Source organism: Protopterus annectens, chromosome 15.part0 (assembly GCF_019279795.1).
Source record: "Protopterus annectens isolate FY-2018-M chromosome 15.part0, PAN1.0, whole genome shotgun sequence".
Taxonomy (NCBI): Eukaryota; Metazoa; Chordata; order Ceratodontiformes; family Protopteridae; genus Protopterus; species Protopterus annectens.
In genome coordinates, this window is record NC_056749.1 from 438,914,954 (window position 1) to 438,931,397 (window position 16,444).

The 16,444-nt window shown below is 39.2% G+C and overlaps 1 protein-coding gene across 1 annotated transcript in view; it reads left to right on the forward strand.

Moving 5' to 3' along the window:
* Positions 1-5,722: 5,722 nt before the first annotated feature.
* Positions 5,723-16,444, forward strand: part of LOC122789746 (ras-like protein family member 11A-like) — a 550,204-nt gene continuing 539,482 nt past the window's right edge. The window contains exon 1 of the mRNA XM_044057181.1: positions 5,723-6,479. Within this exon, the coding sequence (XP_043913116.1) occupies positions 6,338-6,479 (142 nt within the window). The 5' untranslated portion in view covers positions 5,723-6,337. The remainder of the gene's footprint in view (positions 6,480-16,444) is intronic.

Here is a 16,444-nt window from a genome sequence, read left to right on the forward strand (position 1 = left end):
CTTATTGTGACAAAGATGTACATACCAGGGCATTCATTTTGCTAAACCTAGCTGGGTCAGAGGCCATTGAAAGACAGCATTCATTTGTGTATGCATCAGCAGTATATGAGAGATAAGGTGAAAATGCCATATTGTTGGACAGGCTGAATCAAGGGAAGAACCCGAGTGTTTGAAGTGCAAATTCAGAGAAATGTGTAACCCCTAGACAAATATTACATCAGAGAGGCATTTGTTTTACACAAGAAATCAGAAACCAGGGGGAAACTTTTGCAGTGTATATTACTGGCCTGAGGAACAAAGCTAAAATGTGTTGGTTTAGTGACTTAAAAGATGAGTTGATAAAGGCCAGGCTTGTGTGTGGTATTAATAGTGCTGCTGTGAGAAAGATTTTGCTTTGTGACAGTGATTTAATGCTAAGCAAAGCCACTGAAATTTGTAAAATCCATGAAGTTACAGAAAGGCACACAAGTATGCTTGCAAGTGATAAGAGCATAGTTTCAGCAGGCTCCAGAGCAAATGTAGACAGCATGCAACATGTGGCAAACAGAAGCAGGCCTAAGCACATGGCAGTCACAGCCCCTGCGGGTTCTCCAAGGAAAACCCATAATCTTCCAGCTAGTTCTAAGACTAGTTCAGTTAAAGGAGCATGCTCAGTGTAGTATAAGCGTGAATCAGCAAAACCCAAATCTAGCTTTATAGCTAACTGTCACAATTGTGGTGCCAATCATAAGTCTAAAAGAGAGAAATGATTGGCATTTGGTCAGCAATGCCACAAGTGTAAAAAATGGAACCATTTTCAAAAGTTTTGCAAATCAAGTAAACCTCACACAGTTAAAAAGAAGGGTCACTCAAAAAAGCAAGTTGACCATACATAGAGCTGCAATTCTACTTTCTCTGTACCTGGTGTATCAGTAACTAGTGAAAAGGTTGATGCAGTGAATTTGTTGGCAAAGAACAAAGTACTTTGTACTGTCCAGATCAATGGTAAATCCACTGAGCTCAAAGTAGACACTGGTTCAAAGTGTAATGTTATGTCAGCAGACACATTTGCTAAAGTAAGAGCTGGTGAGCAACTCAATGTGGCTACTAGTGCAAAACTTGTTGCTTATGGAGGTGAAGAAATTCAGACCGAAGGCTCAGTAGTGCTTTCATGTTATTTAGCTAGCAAATGTTACAGCTTGTTACTCTATGTAGTCTGAAGATCTGTGCAATCATTACTGGGTCTCAGAGACAGTTTGAGAATGAATTTGCTTTCTTTTACCAAAGAAGTTCATCATATAAGCACATATCCTAGTTCCAATTTTTCTGAAGCCATTTTCTCTGAGTATGCTGATGTTTTTGATGACAAGTTGGGCAAACTTCCAGTTGTGTATTCTATGAAGTTACACCCAGAGGTCAGGCCAGTGGTCAGACCAGCAAGAAAAGTTCCAATAACTATGCATGATAAAGTTAAAGCTCAGTTGAATAAAATGGTGCAGCAAGGTTTAATTTGTCCAGTTACAGAACCAACTGAATGGGTATCGTCCATGGTAGCAGCCCACAAGAAAGGCTCAGAAGAAATCAGAATATGCATTCACCAAAGAGATTTGAACAAAGCATTAAAGAGACCACATCATCCAATGCATACAGTCGAAGAAATCGCACCCTAATGCCAAATACCACTGTTTTTTCTGTCTTATATGCAAAAGATTCATTTTGGCAAGTGATGCTCGATTGCAAATCCTCATTACTGACTACTTTCAGTACCCTGTTTGGCAGATACAGATTCCTAAGGATGCCATTTGGAATAAATTTTGCAAGTGAAGTCTTTCAGAGTGCAATGGATTAAATTTTTTCAGGTTATCCTTGTACCATAATATAATAGTAGATGATTTATTGGTTGGAGGCAATGGTGAAGCAGAGCATGACAGAAACCTTAAGGGAGTTCTAGAAAGAGCGTGTGAAGTGAACTTAAAGCTCAATCTTCTAAAGTGCAAATTCAGACTACCAGAAGTTACATATGTAGGCAATTTATTTACCAGCACTGACTTGAGACCAGACTCCGTCCAAGCAAGCAGCTATCCTTGAGATGCCAGCACCTGATAATGTTCAAGCTCTACAGTGTTTTCTTGGCGTGGTCAATTATTTAGGCTTCAGTGAGTTGACAGCACCTTTCAGAGAACTGACATGCAAAAGTGTTACATTGGTCTTAGTTGGAACAGCACCAGAGAGCATTTGAAGACCTTAAGCGGAAAATTGCCACCACACCTACATTAAGATACTATGACGTCAGTAAATTAGTAACTCTTTCCTGTGATGCTTCAAAATTTGGTCTTGGCACAGTTATTCTTCAAGAAGGCAGACCAGTAGCCTGTGCATCTAGAACCCTTACCCAAACTGAAATGCAAAATGCTCAAACTGAGAAAGAACTTTTGGCAATAGTATTTTCATGTTCAAAGTTTTATGATTATATCTGTGGTCGAGCTATTCATATTGAAACTGATCACCAACCTCTAGTTACTATTCTAAAGAAGCCTATGCATTCAGCTCCAGTAAGATTACAAAGAATGATGTTCAAATTGCAAAAGTACAACTTCAAAATGGTCTATACCAAAGGCAAACTTCTTCATCTGGCTGATACCTTTTCCGGATCACCCAGAAATACAATGGAACAGCTTGATGCAGAGAATTTTGACTTTGACATAAGGGAAGTACGGAATTTTTCTACCACAAGACTTGATGGGCTGAGAGATCATACAAAGACTGATCCAATTTTGCAAAAGCTAAACCACTGCATTAATGCTGGATGGCCATCAAAGCAATCTAGTGTACCAAATGAAGTGCAAACTTATTTTCCTTACAGAGATGAGATGTTGATGGAAGATGGCATTATTTTCAAAGGTCCTAGAATTGTTGTTCCTGCTTCCTTACAGCATGAATGTATCCAGATTTTGCACTGTGGTCACCCAGGTTCTGAATCTACCAAAAGAAGGGCGAGAGAACTAGTATTTTGTTCTTCTCTAGTAAAAGACATTGATAAATTATTTTCTTCTTGTTCGGTATGCAATAGCACTAAATCGCATTTGCGAAGAGAACCAATTTGGCTAAGTCAAGTTCCTGAACTACCTTGGTCAACAGCAGCCACTGATATATTCGAGCGGAACAATCAGCATTAAGTAGTATTGGTAGACTCTTATTCAAACTGGTTTGAGATTGATTTACTACCTAACCTAACGTCCACTGCTGTTATCACTAAGTTGAAATGTCATTTCTCAGTCCATGGTATTCCACACACAGTTATTTCTGACAATGGTACTCAATTTACCAGTCAGTTGTTTCAGAAATTTGCAAAAGAATGGGACTTCATACATGTTACTGGTAGTCCTGAATATCCACAGTCAAATGGGCTAACTGAACATGCAGTGCAGAGTGCAAAGTAATTACTGGAGAAGTCAAAGCATGATAATACTGATGTCTTTTTGAATTTACTCAGTCTCAGAAAAATACCCCATGATGACATACTTGGCTTGCCTGCTCAGAGTCTTCTATCCAGGCAAACCAGACCAACATTGCCTATTAGTTCTAGTTTGTTGAGACCTAAAGCTAAGAACAACAGAATCATTAGAGCCTAATTATTCAGGATGCATTCTTTCCAGAAGTCCAGCTATGATAAATCAAGCAGATTTCTTCATCCATTGAAAGAAGGAGAGACAGTGAGGATACAAACAGCAAAATTTGACTGGGCTGATGAAGTGACAGGTATATGTACTGAGCTGAGATCCTACTTCATAGAATCTGAGGGTGTGGAGTACAGGAGAAATCGCGGACATCTTCTTCCTATACCAGAATCGATATTGCAGGATTGTCCCTGTGATACACACTCTAGCTCTTAGAGCAATCCAGACAATGTTCCTGTTGCAGAACATGTCTTAACTTCTACTTCCATTCATGAGGATGTTCCTGATGTTCCTAAGGTTGAAGATTCAGCAGAGACAGTCCCAGTTGCTAAATCTGATTCTAAATTTTATGTCACACGTTTTGGTCGTATTTCCAGACCTAGTGTGAAATACGCAGCGACCTGGACTTGATTGTATATATGTGTATCTAGCTTGTGTATAATTGCATGACAAAGAATTATTTGTATTGATTGCATGTCAACTGATATTGTCAATATTGCATAACCTATTTCTCAAAGAGGGAGACTGTAGAACAGAGCGTATGTGCTGTATCTTTAACAAGAGCTTCAGGGACTGAACGTGCATATAAATAGCAAGCACGTGTTAGCTCCAATGCCATTTTGAGAGTGCAACCCCAGAGTGAGCATGTATGAGTGTAATAGCGAGTTTGAATATGTTTATCTAAGTTAAAGTTATTAAACCTCAATCCTGATGTGTTTGCACATAATAAAGTGAACACAAGAAGTCTCATCTATTACATCCTTACTAGATGAGTAACATTATCCTACCACTGTACTTGGCCCTCATCAGAGCCATCATAGAGTATAATGTCCCATTTGGTATGTACCTGACCAGATACATACATGCAGCATCTGGAACATCCCCAAAGGTTCCTTACAAAAAGAATACTGGGATTAACAAACTGTCCTTTGCTGATCACCTCAGAGCCCTGTCTCTACTTTGTATCATACAGACTACTGAGGAGTCATCTTTGCCTGGCTTACAAAGCATCCCTAGACACTGTTTTGATGTACCTTTTACACATCGGCGAAACAAAGCATCAGAACTACTAGATCAAAATACCTAAATTTTGCTTGGAGAGACAGATTTGTTTCTTATAGAGTTCCTATTTTCTGTAAGAGGCAACCCATGCATGTGAAGCAGAGCTCTTCCTTAACCCTATGTAAGTATAGCTAGGACCAAGAGATGTGAAGTCGAAATTCACCCCTAGTCTGGCGCCTATATTTCTGATGGACAGAGGCAGCCAGTAAATCACCCCTTACATAAATCAAATTTATGGGTCACATTTGGTTGCATGCTAGGCTTATAGGGGTCCTTGTGGTCGTTAACCTAGTGTACACCTCTGAACCTATGACTGAAATCACTAAATAATGACAGACGTTTGAGTTTCAAACTTCAAATCCTTCAGGAAATACATGCTTCTGTTATTATATCAAATGTCTTAGTTTATAAGAGGAATATTTAAACACTTTCCCCATTGAACCTTTGAAACCTCCATTATGTTCAGATTTATCCACATTCCTTGCACTAAAATGTTTAAAGGCTTGGCAGATGGTAAGTGTTCTTTATGGTTTTGCAGTTCGAAGTGTAATACCACATTTTATACTTTTAATATTTGTGACATCAAAGAATAATATGAAATACACGCGCATTATATATGTGCGTATGTGGAAGGTACTGGGACATTTATATGTATGCAAGTTTATGTGCCAGTTATTTACTATATTTGTACTGCGCTGCTCTATTTGACCTTGAAGCATTATTTGCATAACCAAGTTGTTTGCTCTGTGGCTGAAAAACGTCATGCAGACATGCACTGAACTAGTTAACAAATGCCAAATAAACACATTTCTGCAGGTATGTTTTATATAGGATAAACATAAGTGTGGCGTTCCATCCTTTTGGTAATCGGCACATATCAAAATGAAGCACATTATAAACGCAGCTGTCACGTTTCATTCCACAAATACGGGCAGTAGTGACCCCCCCCCACACACACACACACACACACACCTCGTTACTAACCGCTGGACATCCCGTTTTGTGCTATGCATAATGATTGTGAACCCATAAGACCCCGTTATCTTCATGGATACAGTCCAACTCAGGATAGCACAGACCTTCTAGATACTATCTCTGTTGCTGTTCACATGCTTAATGGAAAAGAAACAATGCACCTAAACATTTCCAAACACAAGCTTTGATGGTGGCATTAGACAGTGTACTAGCTGGGGTCTGGAAAATATCAAGCCGAGTATTCCAGTCTAAAAAGAATGAGGGGAGGGGGCCCTGGCTGCTACGAAGTCGCGTCAGTTCTAGCTGTATCCGTGTGATTGGTGAGGTTTCTTTTGTTCCTCCCTTGTTCGGACTTTCTCTATCTTGTGTGCAGGTTTAGATTTCACTGAATTTGGAAAAAGTTTTGTGCGTCGTGTCCCCTTCAATATATTCAATAAGTATTATGGCATGAGCCTGGAGCAAAAGTCTTGATGTAGATAATTAAGCATTATGGATCACAGTTACATTTTGCAGGAGATGTAATAAAGCAGACCCCCCACCCCCAAAACAAAAAGTTGGCGAAGACATTCTGGATGTGAAGATAGGAATCTTAGGAAATCCCTCCTAAACGGAGTACACCACTTGGACACGATCTGGGATTTGGAATGCCTCTCATCCAGTCTAACATGTCAACATATTCTAGCAATTTTCTGCTGGTTCCTATACCGGAGTTCCCGGTCTTAGATTGTTCTCCAAATAAAACTATCAAGATCGTTGTGCTCGGAGGTAGTGGCGTGGGAAAGACAGGTAAGAAAGTGGGCACTGTGCGTCTCTTTTTGTAGTTATAGGGTATTAAAAGCATGGCCTCTGTGAACGAGGTTACTTTGTAGCATATGACAACTAGCGGACTGGTACTCGGTGTGCCTGAGGTACGTTTTCTCTACTATTTACTTGGTTAATGTTGCACTATTTACTTGGTTAATGTTGCACTAACTTAATATCTGGTGGTGAGGTGTCATTGGGCTAGGAGTGATAAATGAGGCATGCTTGTACGGACTGATAATGCTATGCTCCTGCTGGGGACTTGGTTTTTAATTAGAACCACTTTTGAAGCAAATAGTAGGTAACAGGACAGATATATTACAACCCCGATTTTAGGTTAATCATATCCTTTTTATTCATGGACTTTTGAAGTTTTGAATAAGCTCTCTTTAGTTGCATCTCATTGGTAAAGGCTGCCTTTCTGCGTAAGAACTAATGAAACGTTTGAGTAACTCTGGAAAAACTACATTTGTTAGGGCGGGGAATAAATATTAAACTTCATCTTGGCTGCATTATTAGGCACATCTCTCATCTTGATTGAACTTTTCCTTGCAAACGTTCCTCTGAAACAAAAAATGTACAGCATCGATCTTTGATATTTGGCTATTCTTTGTGTATACCTCCACCCATCATTTATATAATTGAACTATTGCTCCTTCAATTTACTGGCCATATCTGTTACTGAATTCCTGTGGAAAGGGGTATGTACTTACATGTTTTTCCCAGTGCTACCAAATATATAAGCAAATATTTGAAAGTCATTTGTGATGCTTTATTTTGACAAGTTGTTAAAACCTTATACATTTCATGTGGCAGTGCTGGCAGTTATGAAATAGAAGTGTAAAGATACAAAACAGCTGTTGCTGAAGGAAAACTTACGCATATATGCATTGTGACCCAGATATAAAGTGTCAGTGAGTCATATTAGTAAGCAATAATAACATTAACTATGGACTACACCATGTAATGAAATTCAGAGCAATGAATAAATAGAGTATGGAAAAGACTAATGTAATGTCAGCTTTAGCATCGCTGCATACTGCACTGTCTTGAACAGTATTAACTCTTTATGTCAAGGAATAACCTCTTTCAACTACAAAACAAATTCCATTCAACATCTATCTGGTAAGAAACAGACTTAGAATATGTCACAAAGAAAACATAAAAATCTTTTGGTAAATTATGTTGCATATAGGATGTGAGGAAGAAGCATATATAAGGTGTGTTTACATAGAAGATGCACTAACCATGTTCTGTTACAGTGTCACTGAACAGAATGCAGTACTATTGCACTTTGCATTTGCAGCTGTACAAAAAATGTAGAACATTGTTGGAAAATGTGTCCAATGAACAACTATTGACTAAACTAGATATCTAGATTCTGCCTCAGTCTTGTAGTATTATGCAATCAGATTTCTCTATGGAATTCTTTCCACTGTCTTCTTATGTCACTGATTTTGGTATAGAACACTACAAAAAAAGAACTTTGTGGTTGACATTTACAGAAGGAAATCTTTTGTATGAACTTTGATGTTTGAATTTTGTGTTTAATTCTGTTGGTGTTCCCTTCCTCCATGGAAAGCTGACTTACAACGTTAGGAAAGAAAAACTTTGCTGTATCAGATGGACTCTTGGTGATGTGTGCGTGGGGGGGGGGGGGCTGTTAGGGGTCAGCTATTGGGAAGTGTTTGATCCTCTAGTATACTTATCCTCTTAGCAAAGTCCCGGTGGATGTATATTCTGCCAGTGACTGTTGTAATTTATTTATTATTTATTTTACATTTGTATACCAGGGATGTCCAACTGGGTCAGTGGCCCTTTTTCAGTGGACGCCCAGGGAGAAAAGCTCAGTTACAAAAATACATATAAAACAATCAAGAATACATAACTTTGGTAACTACAGGTAGTAAATAATTTATGTATAAACAATAAAAATTGAGAGTGTAATATAAATTGGAAAAAAAAGAAAGCTAACGTATAAACTAGCATGAAATAGCTTGTGCCATCATAGAGAAGTGACTGATCAGTAGAACAGTATCATGGCTTTAGTGGTAAAGATTTATGAGATACATGTAAGGTACATGAACAAGAATATGGCTAATTATTGCTATGCTAGTGTTACTTGTTCTAAATAGTGATAGCTAAGGCAGTATTGAGGTGAAGTACAAGAAGGAGGGAATATGATGAAACTGTATGAAGCCTGAGATAGGTAGATAAAAATAAGAGCAATAGTGAGCTTGAGATAGGTAGAGAGAAGTTGGAATTCCACAAGAGAAGGGATAGTGTGGGTGTTATAATTTAGTAAGGGAAGATATATTTGGTTGAAAGAACAAGGAAGTACTGAATGATCAGCCTGGAATGCAAATGGATGATCCGGTTTTAATAAAAATAATAATAACATTAATAATAATAATAAAATCTCCATGTGAATTGCTGATAAAGTTTTAATTAAAAGAATAATAACAACAACAATAAGAAACTCATTAATCCGCTGCAGTGTCCAATTTTGACCCATATTGGACACCATAACAATAATAAAAGGAAAGATGCCTAATTTATTCTACTGTTACAGAGGATGCCCTGCTGATAAGAACCTAATGAAAAGAAAAATTTCATATACTTTCAGATTCTGTAGTAACATAATTTTGTTTTATTTACTTACTTAATTTTTGACTTTGTTGGTACCATAGATCCAAACATCATCTGTAGTGTTGAAAACCTGGGTTAAAAAAAGTACAGTGGAAACTAATTGAAGGGAACTGCTCTACAGTTCTGCCTTACAATGTGTGTTGTTTTGGCTATGTAAAATGCGGTGAAGGTAGACCATGCAAGCAACATAGCCCAGATGGATTGGTTTCACATTATAAGATGATATACAGAAATGAATCTACATGCATTAGTACAGTGGTCATCTTTATTGCTGATTAATTTTGCATGCAAGTCATGTAGGTTATGTTTTCGACTCCGCTGTTCCATTGAAACTGTTCTACCAGTTTTCTTAGGCTGAAACAAGGTGTTTTAGACTGACTACTTAACTGAGTGGTTGACTCTCCTAAAGGTGCTGACCCTCTGCTTTTAAATTATACCCACCTACTCTTGCCAATCTGATTTCTTGAAGGATGGTACCAACTTGAAATGCATCTAAGACATGAGGGGATACAGATTTACAAAGCAAACAGTGCTAAATGGCATTTGCATAACATGTTGGAATTTGATTTTTGTGGTGAGGGGGATCAAAATCCCCACCCCCTCATTGAGCCTGTCCTTAATAGCACCAACTCCAAGCTTGCTTGCACCATGAGGAAAAAAAAGGATTTGTCCTTGTACTGCTGTCTGATTTCCTACACACACGTGCGTTTTGTAAATTTTCTGCCAAACAAGTGTGTTCCTACTGCTGTACACTGAAGAGCTGCCCTACTTCCTGGAATCTATGGAATTATCTAAAATATTCTGCATAATTATATTTCACTGACCTCTTCTTTTGTATGTTTAATAGTCACAGAACTTGCAGAACTACAGTCATTATAGCCAATGGGTTCTCAACAGCTGCCCATACAGAGTGATAAGATCTTTCAGTTCTATATTAGTGAAGCTTTATCTTGTGTGGCAATGTCTCATCAGCCCTGTTAATGGCTTTGCCACATTGTTCATTTTTTGAGACTACTTTCAGGTCATTTTTTTCACTTTCATTGTTACTCACGTATCTCCTACAACTCAATCAACTTGTTTTTGCTTTTACTTTTACATTAATATTATTTAGGTCTCTACCCCTTTAGAGTAACTTGCCACGTTTCTGAAATAGACTTGTTTAGGATGACATGCTCTTCAACATCTAATTTTCTCAAGCACCAAAGGCGGTGGCTGACTAAGTTTGCTGCCAAGCTGAGTGCAGTTATAAAATCCCCCCTGACACCCACTTTCTCCAAGAGGACATGGATCAGATCAATGTCTTGTATGTTAGTCATGGGCTCACCCTTAATTCCAAAAAATGTAGCATAATTACTTCTGATAAAGCCACCGTCCTTTTTTCTTACAACATCTGTGATACTCTCCAAAACACTGGCAAAATTATTAGGGACCTATGTACCTTAATGACTAACAAGCTTTCTTTGGATCACCATGCTTTGATTGTGGTTAGAAAGTCTTCCAGCCTTGCCTAGTGTAAATTACAGGGTATTTTATCCACTTCCAGGGAGGTCTTGGTCCCTTTATAGTCATCCCTAATCAGACTGCTTCTTCAACAGAACACCCCTTTTTTGGGATGGACCTATCTAAGCACCCTAACTAACTTGAAAGACTCCAACAATTCTTAACAAAAATACTACAGATTTAAACAACCTAAGCAATCCAGAGTAAGAGCTCTCACCCTCTACTCCGTTTCATACAGACTCTGTAGGGGTGACCTCTGTGTAACTTTTCATGCAATCGAGCACCCTCCTTTATTCAACTTTCTGTAATGTCATAAAATCAACAGATTAACCAGTACACATTGTAAAAACTGATTGTATATACTGATAATTATTTCATTGGCAGGAACAGTTATTATTGTGCAGTGCTTAGTGTAGAAGGGGGGCATTTCCAAGTGTGTGAGCCTAGGTTTTGCGACATAAGAAGAAAGGAAAATGCATCTATTTGTAGTCTGTTAAGTAACGGTGATAAACTCAAGATGAAGAGAGAAGGTTTGCTCTCGCTTTGATGACTGAGAGGAAATTTACTTTTCCACAAGTTTGCCAGTAAAGCTGTTTAAGATATGGCATGGTTACGGAGCCACATACTTCACTGCATTTTTTTGTAGTTGAAGGGTTTTATGAGAATATGCTAAAGTTGTTCACAGACAGGAATACTCTAATTTTGGCACAACAGTATTTCTAGCAGTCAACATATGAACTTGATATACTAGCAGATGAGTAAATGTATAAGTTACCTTGAGTTTGCATATGACTTTGCTAGTAATTATATCTCTGTGATTGTTAAGGAGAAACATGGAATAAGGCCAGCAACATAGATATTTCTATGTCTGCATAAATCTTAAGATGTTACCTACATGATGAGATTGTGCAGATACAGAGAGCAGGGCTGCAGACAGGTAATCACTTGTGTGTGCCAGGCAGCTTTGTTTATGCTTTTACTGGACTTCAAGGATATGTTTAGTGAGTCACTGCCATACTAAGTGAATGCCTTTTGGTAGTTGCTGAGATCAAATGGAGTATGTTCCTGTGCTTAAAAGGAGTAAATTCCAAGTGTCAGGTAATATGTAAATAAGGAGAAGAGAAATGGACTAATTATTAATCATTGTATAGCACCTGGAGTGAAATGGCTTAATTAAAAGTGTAAACTTTGTTTCTCTGTGTAATTTTGCAAGCATTTTTAAACTAGTTCATTGATCTATCAATACAAGGAGTTACAGTAGGAGGTTGTTTTTTTTACCTTATTAAAGGCTTTTTTGTAGGTAGATAGTTTGATTCACACTTGGGAAGCATGGTTAGACTTAAAAGGTCCCTGTGGTCATTAGCTTAGTACAAATCTATGAACCTTGTGACACCCCTGCACTGGCCCAGTAATCAAGGAGCCTCAATCCTCACCACTGGCAACAGTGGCAAATGTACATACTAGGAGGATGACAAGCACACACACAGTAAAGTGCAATTTCCCTTAAGAGCGCACAAAGATCAGAGTCAGTCTGGGGCTGGTTTCTCCCTCTTTCTCCAGATCCCCAATAAGACTTCCCACTGGCACAGCTATAGAGTTGAGATCTCAGCAAAGTGGCCAAGCCAAAACCTCCAGCACCATCTCTGCCCAACCAGTGCTTCATGTCCCTGCCCAGTTAGTTGACATATGCACACTTTGAAATTTGATTTATATACAAACACAAACACCTGGGTAAGGCTGGCACAAGTTTACTAGCTATGCCCGCTTCTGCCCAGACTATAAGGTAGTTCCAGCTGCCACCAACCAACTCTTTATCAGCTAATCTAAAGCCCTTAACAAAGGGTGCCCAATCCTACTGTGTGATGTTACTAATAATCCAAGTGGTAGTCTAACCAAGAGCAAGGCTATTTAGGAGTGGCCTGTACAGGGTCACCAAATAGATATGCAAGTACTTTCAGAGCTTAAATATGTCTCACAGATATCAGCCACAAAAATTAGTAAAAGAACAAGACAATACTCAGTAAGTAATCAGTTACATCAGAGTTCAAAATCATAGGAAATATAAAAAACAACATTGCAGGACAGTCTCAACTAAATAAAGAAAACATCTAAGACATACATTACTATATTCCTATCTGAATCTAAAAGAGTTACTATGCCCTAAAAACGTACTTACAGCAAGGCAAGTGCAGAAGGTAGTGATGAGTGGATGTTCTTGCTAGGTCAAAGACAAAATACAAAATGCACAGTCTCGCTCTGAGAGAGTTCTTAAATTAACATACTCATGTATTTTATATTCACATACACACATATATATATATATATATATATATATATATATATATATATATATTAGATAACTTTGTATTTTTATGAATCTGGAGTATGTTTTATAATAATAGATCACAGTTTTTAGTAGGATTCCATATTAAATATATATATATTTTAAAGTAGATCAGAGGTAAATAATTTTTGTTACTTTTTAGAGAAAATGTTTTTTGTATGTATGTTCTTTTAAGAAAAACAGCTTCCTTTGTGACTGCTTTTATTAACAATTAAGACAAAGTGAATGTTTAATGTGACTGGATTAATTTGGGTGATAATATTTATATCAAGGGGGATTGATGTATGCTGTAATTTTTGCTGAAGAAGTTACATGGTTGACGAAAAACGCGGTGAACAAGTTAAGCGTTTGTATTAGTTTCTGTCTAATAAAGTCATAGTTCGTGGTATTGGTGGCTACAAGAACTTCATTTTTTATTTACTCTTAAATTAATATCAAATATTACTCTTGTGTTAGCTTGGATGACATCAGTTTTTGTCAGCTGACTTTAGTTCTTAAGCTAACCCCCCTGTGTCAGAAACTAACAGAATTTAACATCTCTGTGTGAAAAATACATATCTCTCAGATGTTTGAAGACCCTGGAAGTCATAAAACAGTAAAACAGTTGTGCATCTCAAACCTAGTAATTACTTCTCTTCCAAGACAATACAAAAACTTCTAGCTGTAGACATTGTATCTGCTACTGAACTGAAATTGAGAGATAACTTTTACAACGCAATCATAAAACAATTTAATTTCAACTTATTTTCTTGAAGTTTTGCAAGTTAACCCTCTACGTTCTAGTTTCTACTGTTAAAACATATACATTTACACTATTGCAGTAGTTTATATACATTTCTGTTCTAAGACAGCAGGGCATGCTGTGGTTACATTTTAGCTTAGTACTTTACACCTTTACACACAATTCTGTATGAATCATAACAATATTCATAAATGACAGAATTATTTACAAAATTCCAGATAACTGGGCTGGCAGTGTTTCCTTTTGTGACATTTCTTCCCCCCTGAAAACTCAAGCTAGTTTTTCAAGTGACCCTTGAGAAAAGTTCCTTGTGAGTGTTAACTATCTGGGAATACCTCACCCCATTCCCTGTCTTGAGAGCCCATCTGCATTTGCATTGCTAACCCCACTGTGATGCTGCACTGTCATATCATATGCCTGCAATCCTAAGCTCCACATTAATAACTTGGCATTTTGCTGGCTGGCTCTCTGCGGCCATGTTAAGGGATTGTGGTCTGTAACTACAGTGAATTTCCTTCCATACAGATAAGGCTGAAGTTTCTGCAGTGCCCACACTATAGCTGTACATTCCTTTTCTACAGCTGCATAGCATTCCTCCCTGGTTTGGAAGCCTATGACAGAGATATACCACTTGGTGCTCTTCTCCCTCTGAGAAAACCTGGCTGAGTACAGCCTCCACCCCATGGTTTGAAGCATCCACCTGCACAACAAATTATTTTCTATAGCTTGGACTGGCTAACAGTGGGTCCTCCCAAAGCTCCTTTAAGCTTCTGGAATGCTTGCTCATATGCCGGGGTGCACATTACCTTACCTGGCTTGTTTTTCCTTGTCAGGTCTGCGAGGGGAGCAGCTGTGGTACTATAAATGGGAACAAACTTTCTGTAGTACCCTGCTGTCCCTAAGAATGCACTCACCTGCTTTTTGGTAACTAGACAGGCCATGCCTGAATGGCTTCAACTTTGGCAGGTTCTGGCCTGATCTTACCACTCCCCACTTTATGTCCCAGGTAGGAGACCTCTGCCATACCCACTGTAAACTTACTGGGCTTAATGGTCAATTCTGCCCGCTGTAGTCTGCCCAGCACCCCCCTGACATGCTGAATGTGCTCTTGCCAGGAATGGCTGTAGATGGAAACATCATCCAGGTAAACAAGGGAGAAATCTCCCGTTCCTGCTAAGATATGATCTATCAGCTTCTGGAAAGTCAATGGGGCATTTTTCATCCCAACGGGCATCTTCATGAACTCATACAACCCAAAAGGAGTCACAAAGGCTGACCTCTCCCTAGGGCTGGGAGTCAAGGGCACCTGTCAGTAATTCTTGGTAAGATCAGTAGTAGTAAGATACTTAGCCCCACCCAGCTGCTTTAGGGCTTCATCTGTCTTGGCATGAGGTGAGCATCTGACTCTGTGTGACTATTTAATTTCCTGTAGTCCACACAGAACCTGGTGCTGCCATCCTTCTTTGGTACCAACACCACTGGGGAGGCCCAGGGACTGCTGGAGTCCTGGATTTCCTTAGTTCCAACATTTCCTGTATCTCCTCCCTCAGAGTCTGTTTGACCCTCTCAGGCACCCTATAAGGGTCCTGTATCCACATGGTGTTTCACCAGGTGGATGCACTCTGGTTTCCCAGTGAACATGTCCCCAAACTCCTGTAACACTGTTCAGATTTCTCGAACCTGGGTAGGGGATAGCTGCTGGGACATTGCTACTCCTTTCACTGAGGTGTCAGTCCGAACCTCACTGAGGAGATCATTCACCAGATCCCCCTCAACCTCCTCCTGCCATCTACTGCAAATACTCAGCACAAGGGCCACCCTATCATGATAAGGGTTTATCATGCTAACATGATACAATGTATGCCCCTGCCTGCTGCCTAGCAGTTCTGACACGTAGTTAACATCACTGACCTATCTTACCACCCTGAAGGGTCCATCCCAAGCTACCTGCAGCTTATTGTGTCTGAGAGGAATGAGAACCATAACCTGCTGCCCTACATCATGCTCTCTAGCTCAAGCATTCCTGTCATACCAGACTGTTTTCTGTTGTTGGGCTTCTGCCAGGTTCTCCTGGGCCAAGCCCATGAGTTCCCTGAGCTTTGTCCTGAGGTTTAGGACATATGCCACAACAGACTTCTTGTGGGATTCACACTCACCCTCCTACTCATCTTGAATAAAAACTAGGGATCCCCTCACCCTATGCCCATACAGCAACTCAAAGGGTGAAAAACCTGTGGATTCCTGGGGCACCTCTCTGTAAGCAAACAATAGCTGGGGCAAATATGTGTCCCACTCCATCTTGAACTGGTCTGCAAATGCCTGTAACATCATCTTGAGTGTAGAGTTTAACCTCTCAACAAGACCATTAGTCTTGGGATGGTAGGGGGTGGTCTTTAGGTGCTTCACCCCACAGTGCTTCCACAGACAAGCCAGCAGGTCTGACATAAAATTGTCACCTCTATCAGTCAGTATTTCTTTTGGAAAACCTACCCTGCTGAAAATTCTAACAAAGCATTTGCCACCTTTTCTGCCTCAATGAATGAGACAGCCACTGCCTCAGGGTGTCTGGTAGCATAATCTACTACCACTAGGATATACTTTTTACCTGTGGAACCTGGGGTACGCAGAGGCCCCACAATATCCATAGCTACCCTCTGAAACAGCTCCTCAATCACAGGAAAGGCATCAAAGGAGTTTTCACCTTGTCTCCTGCCT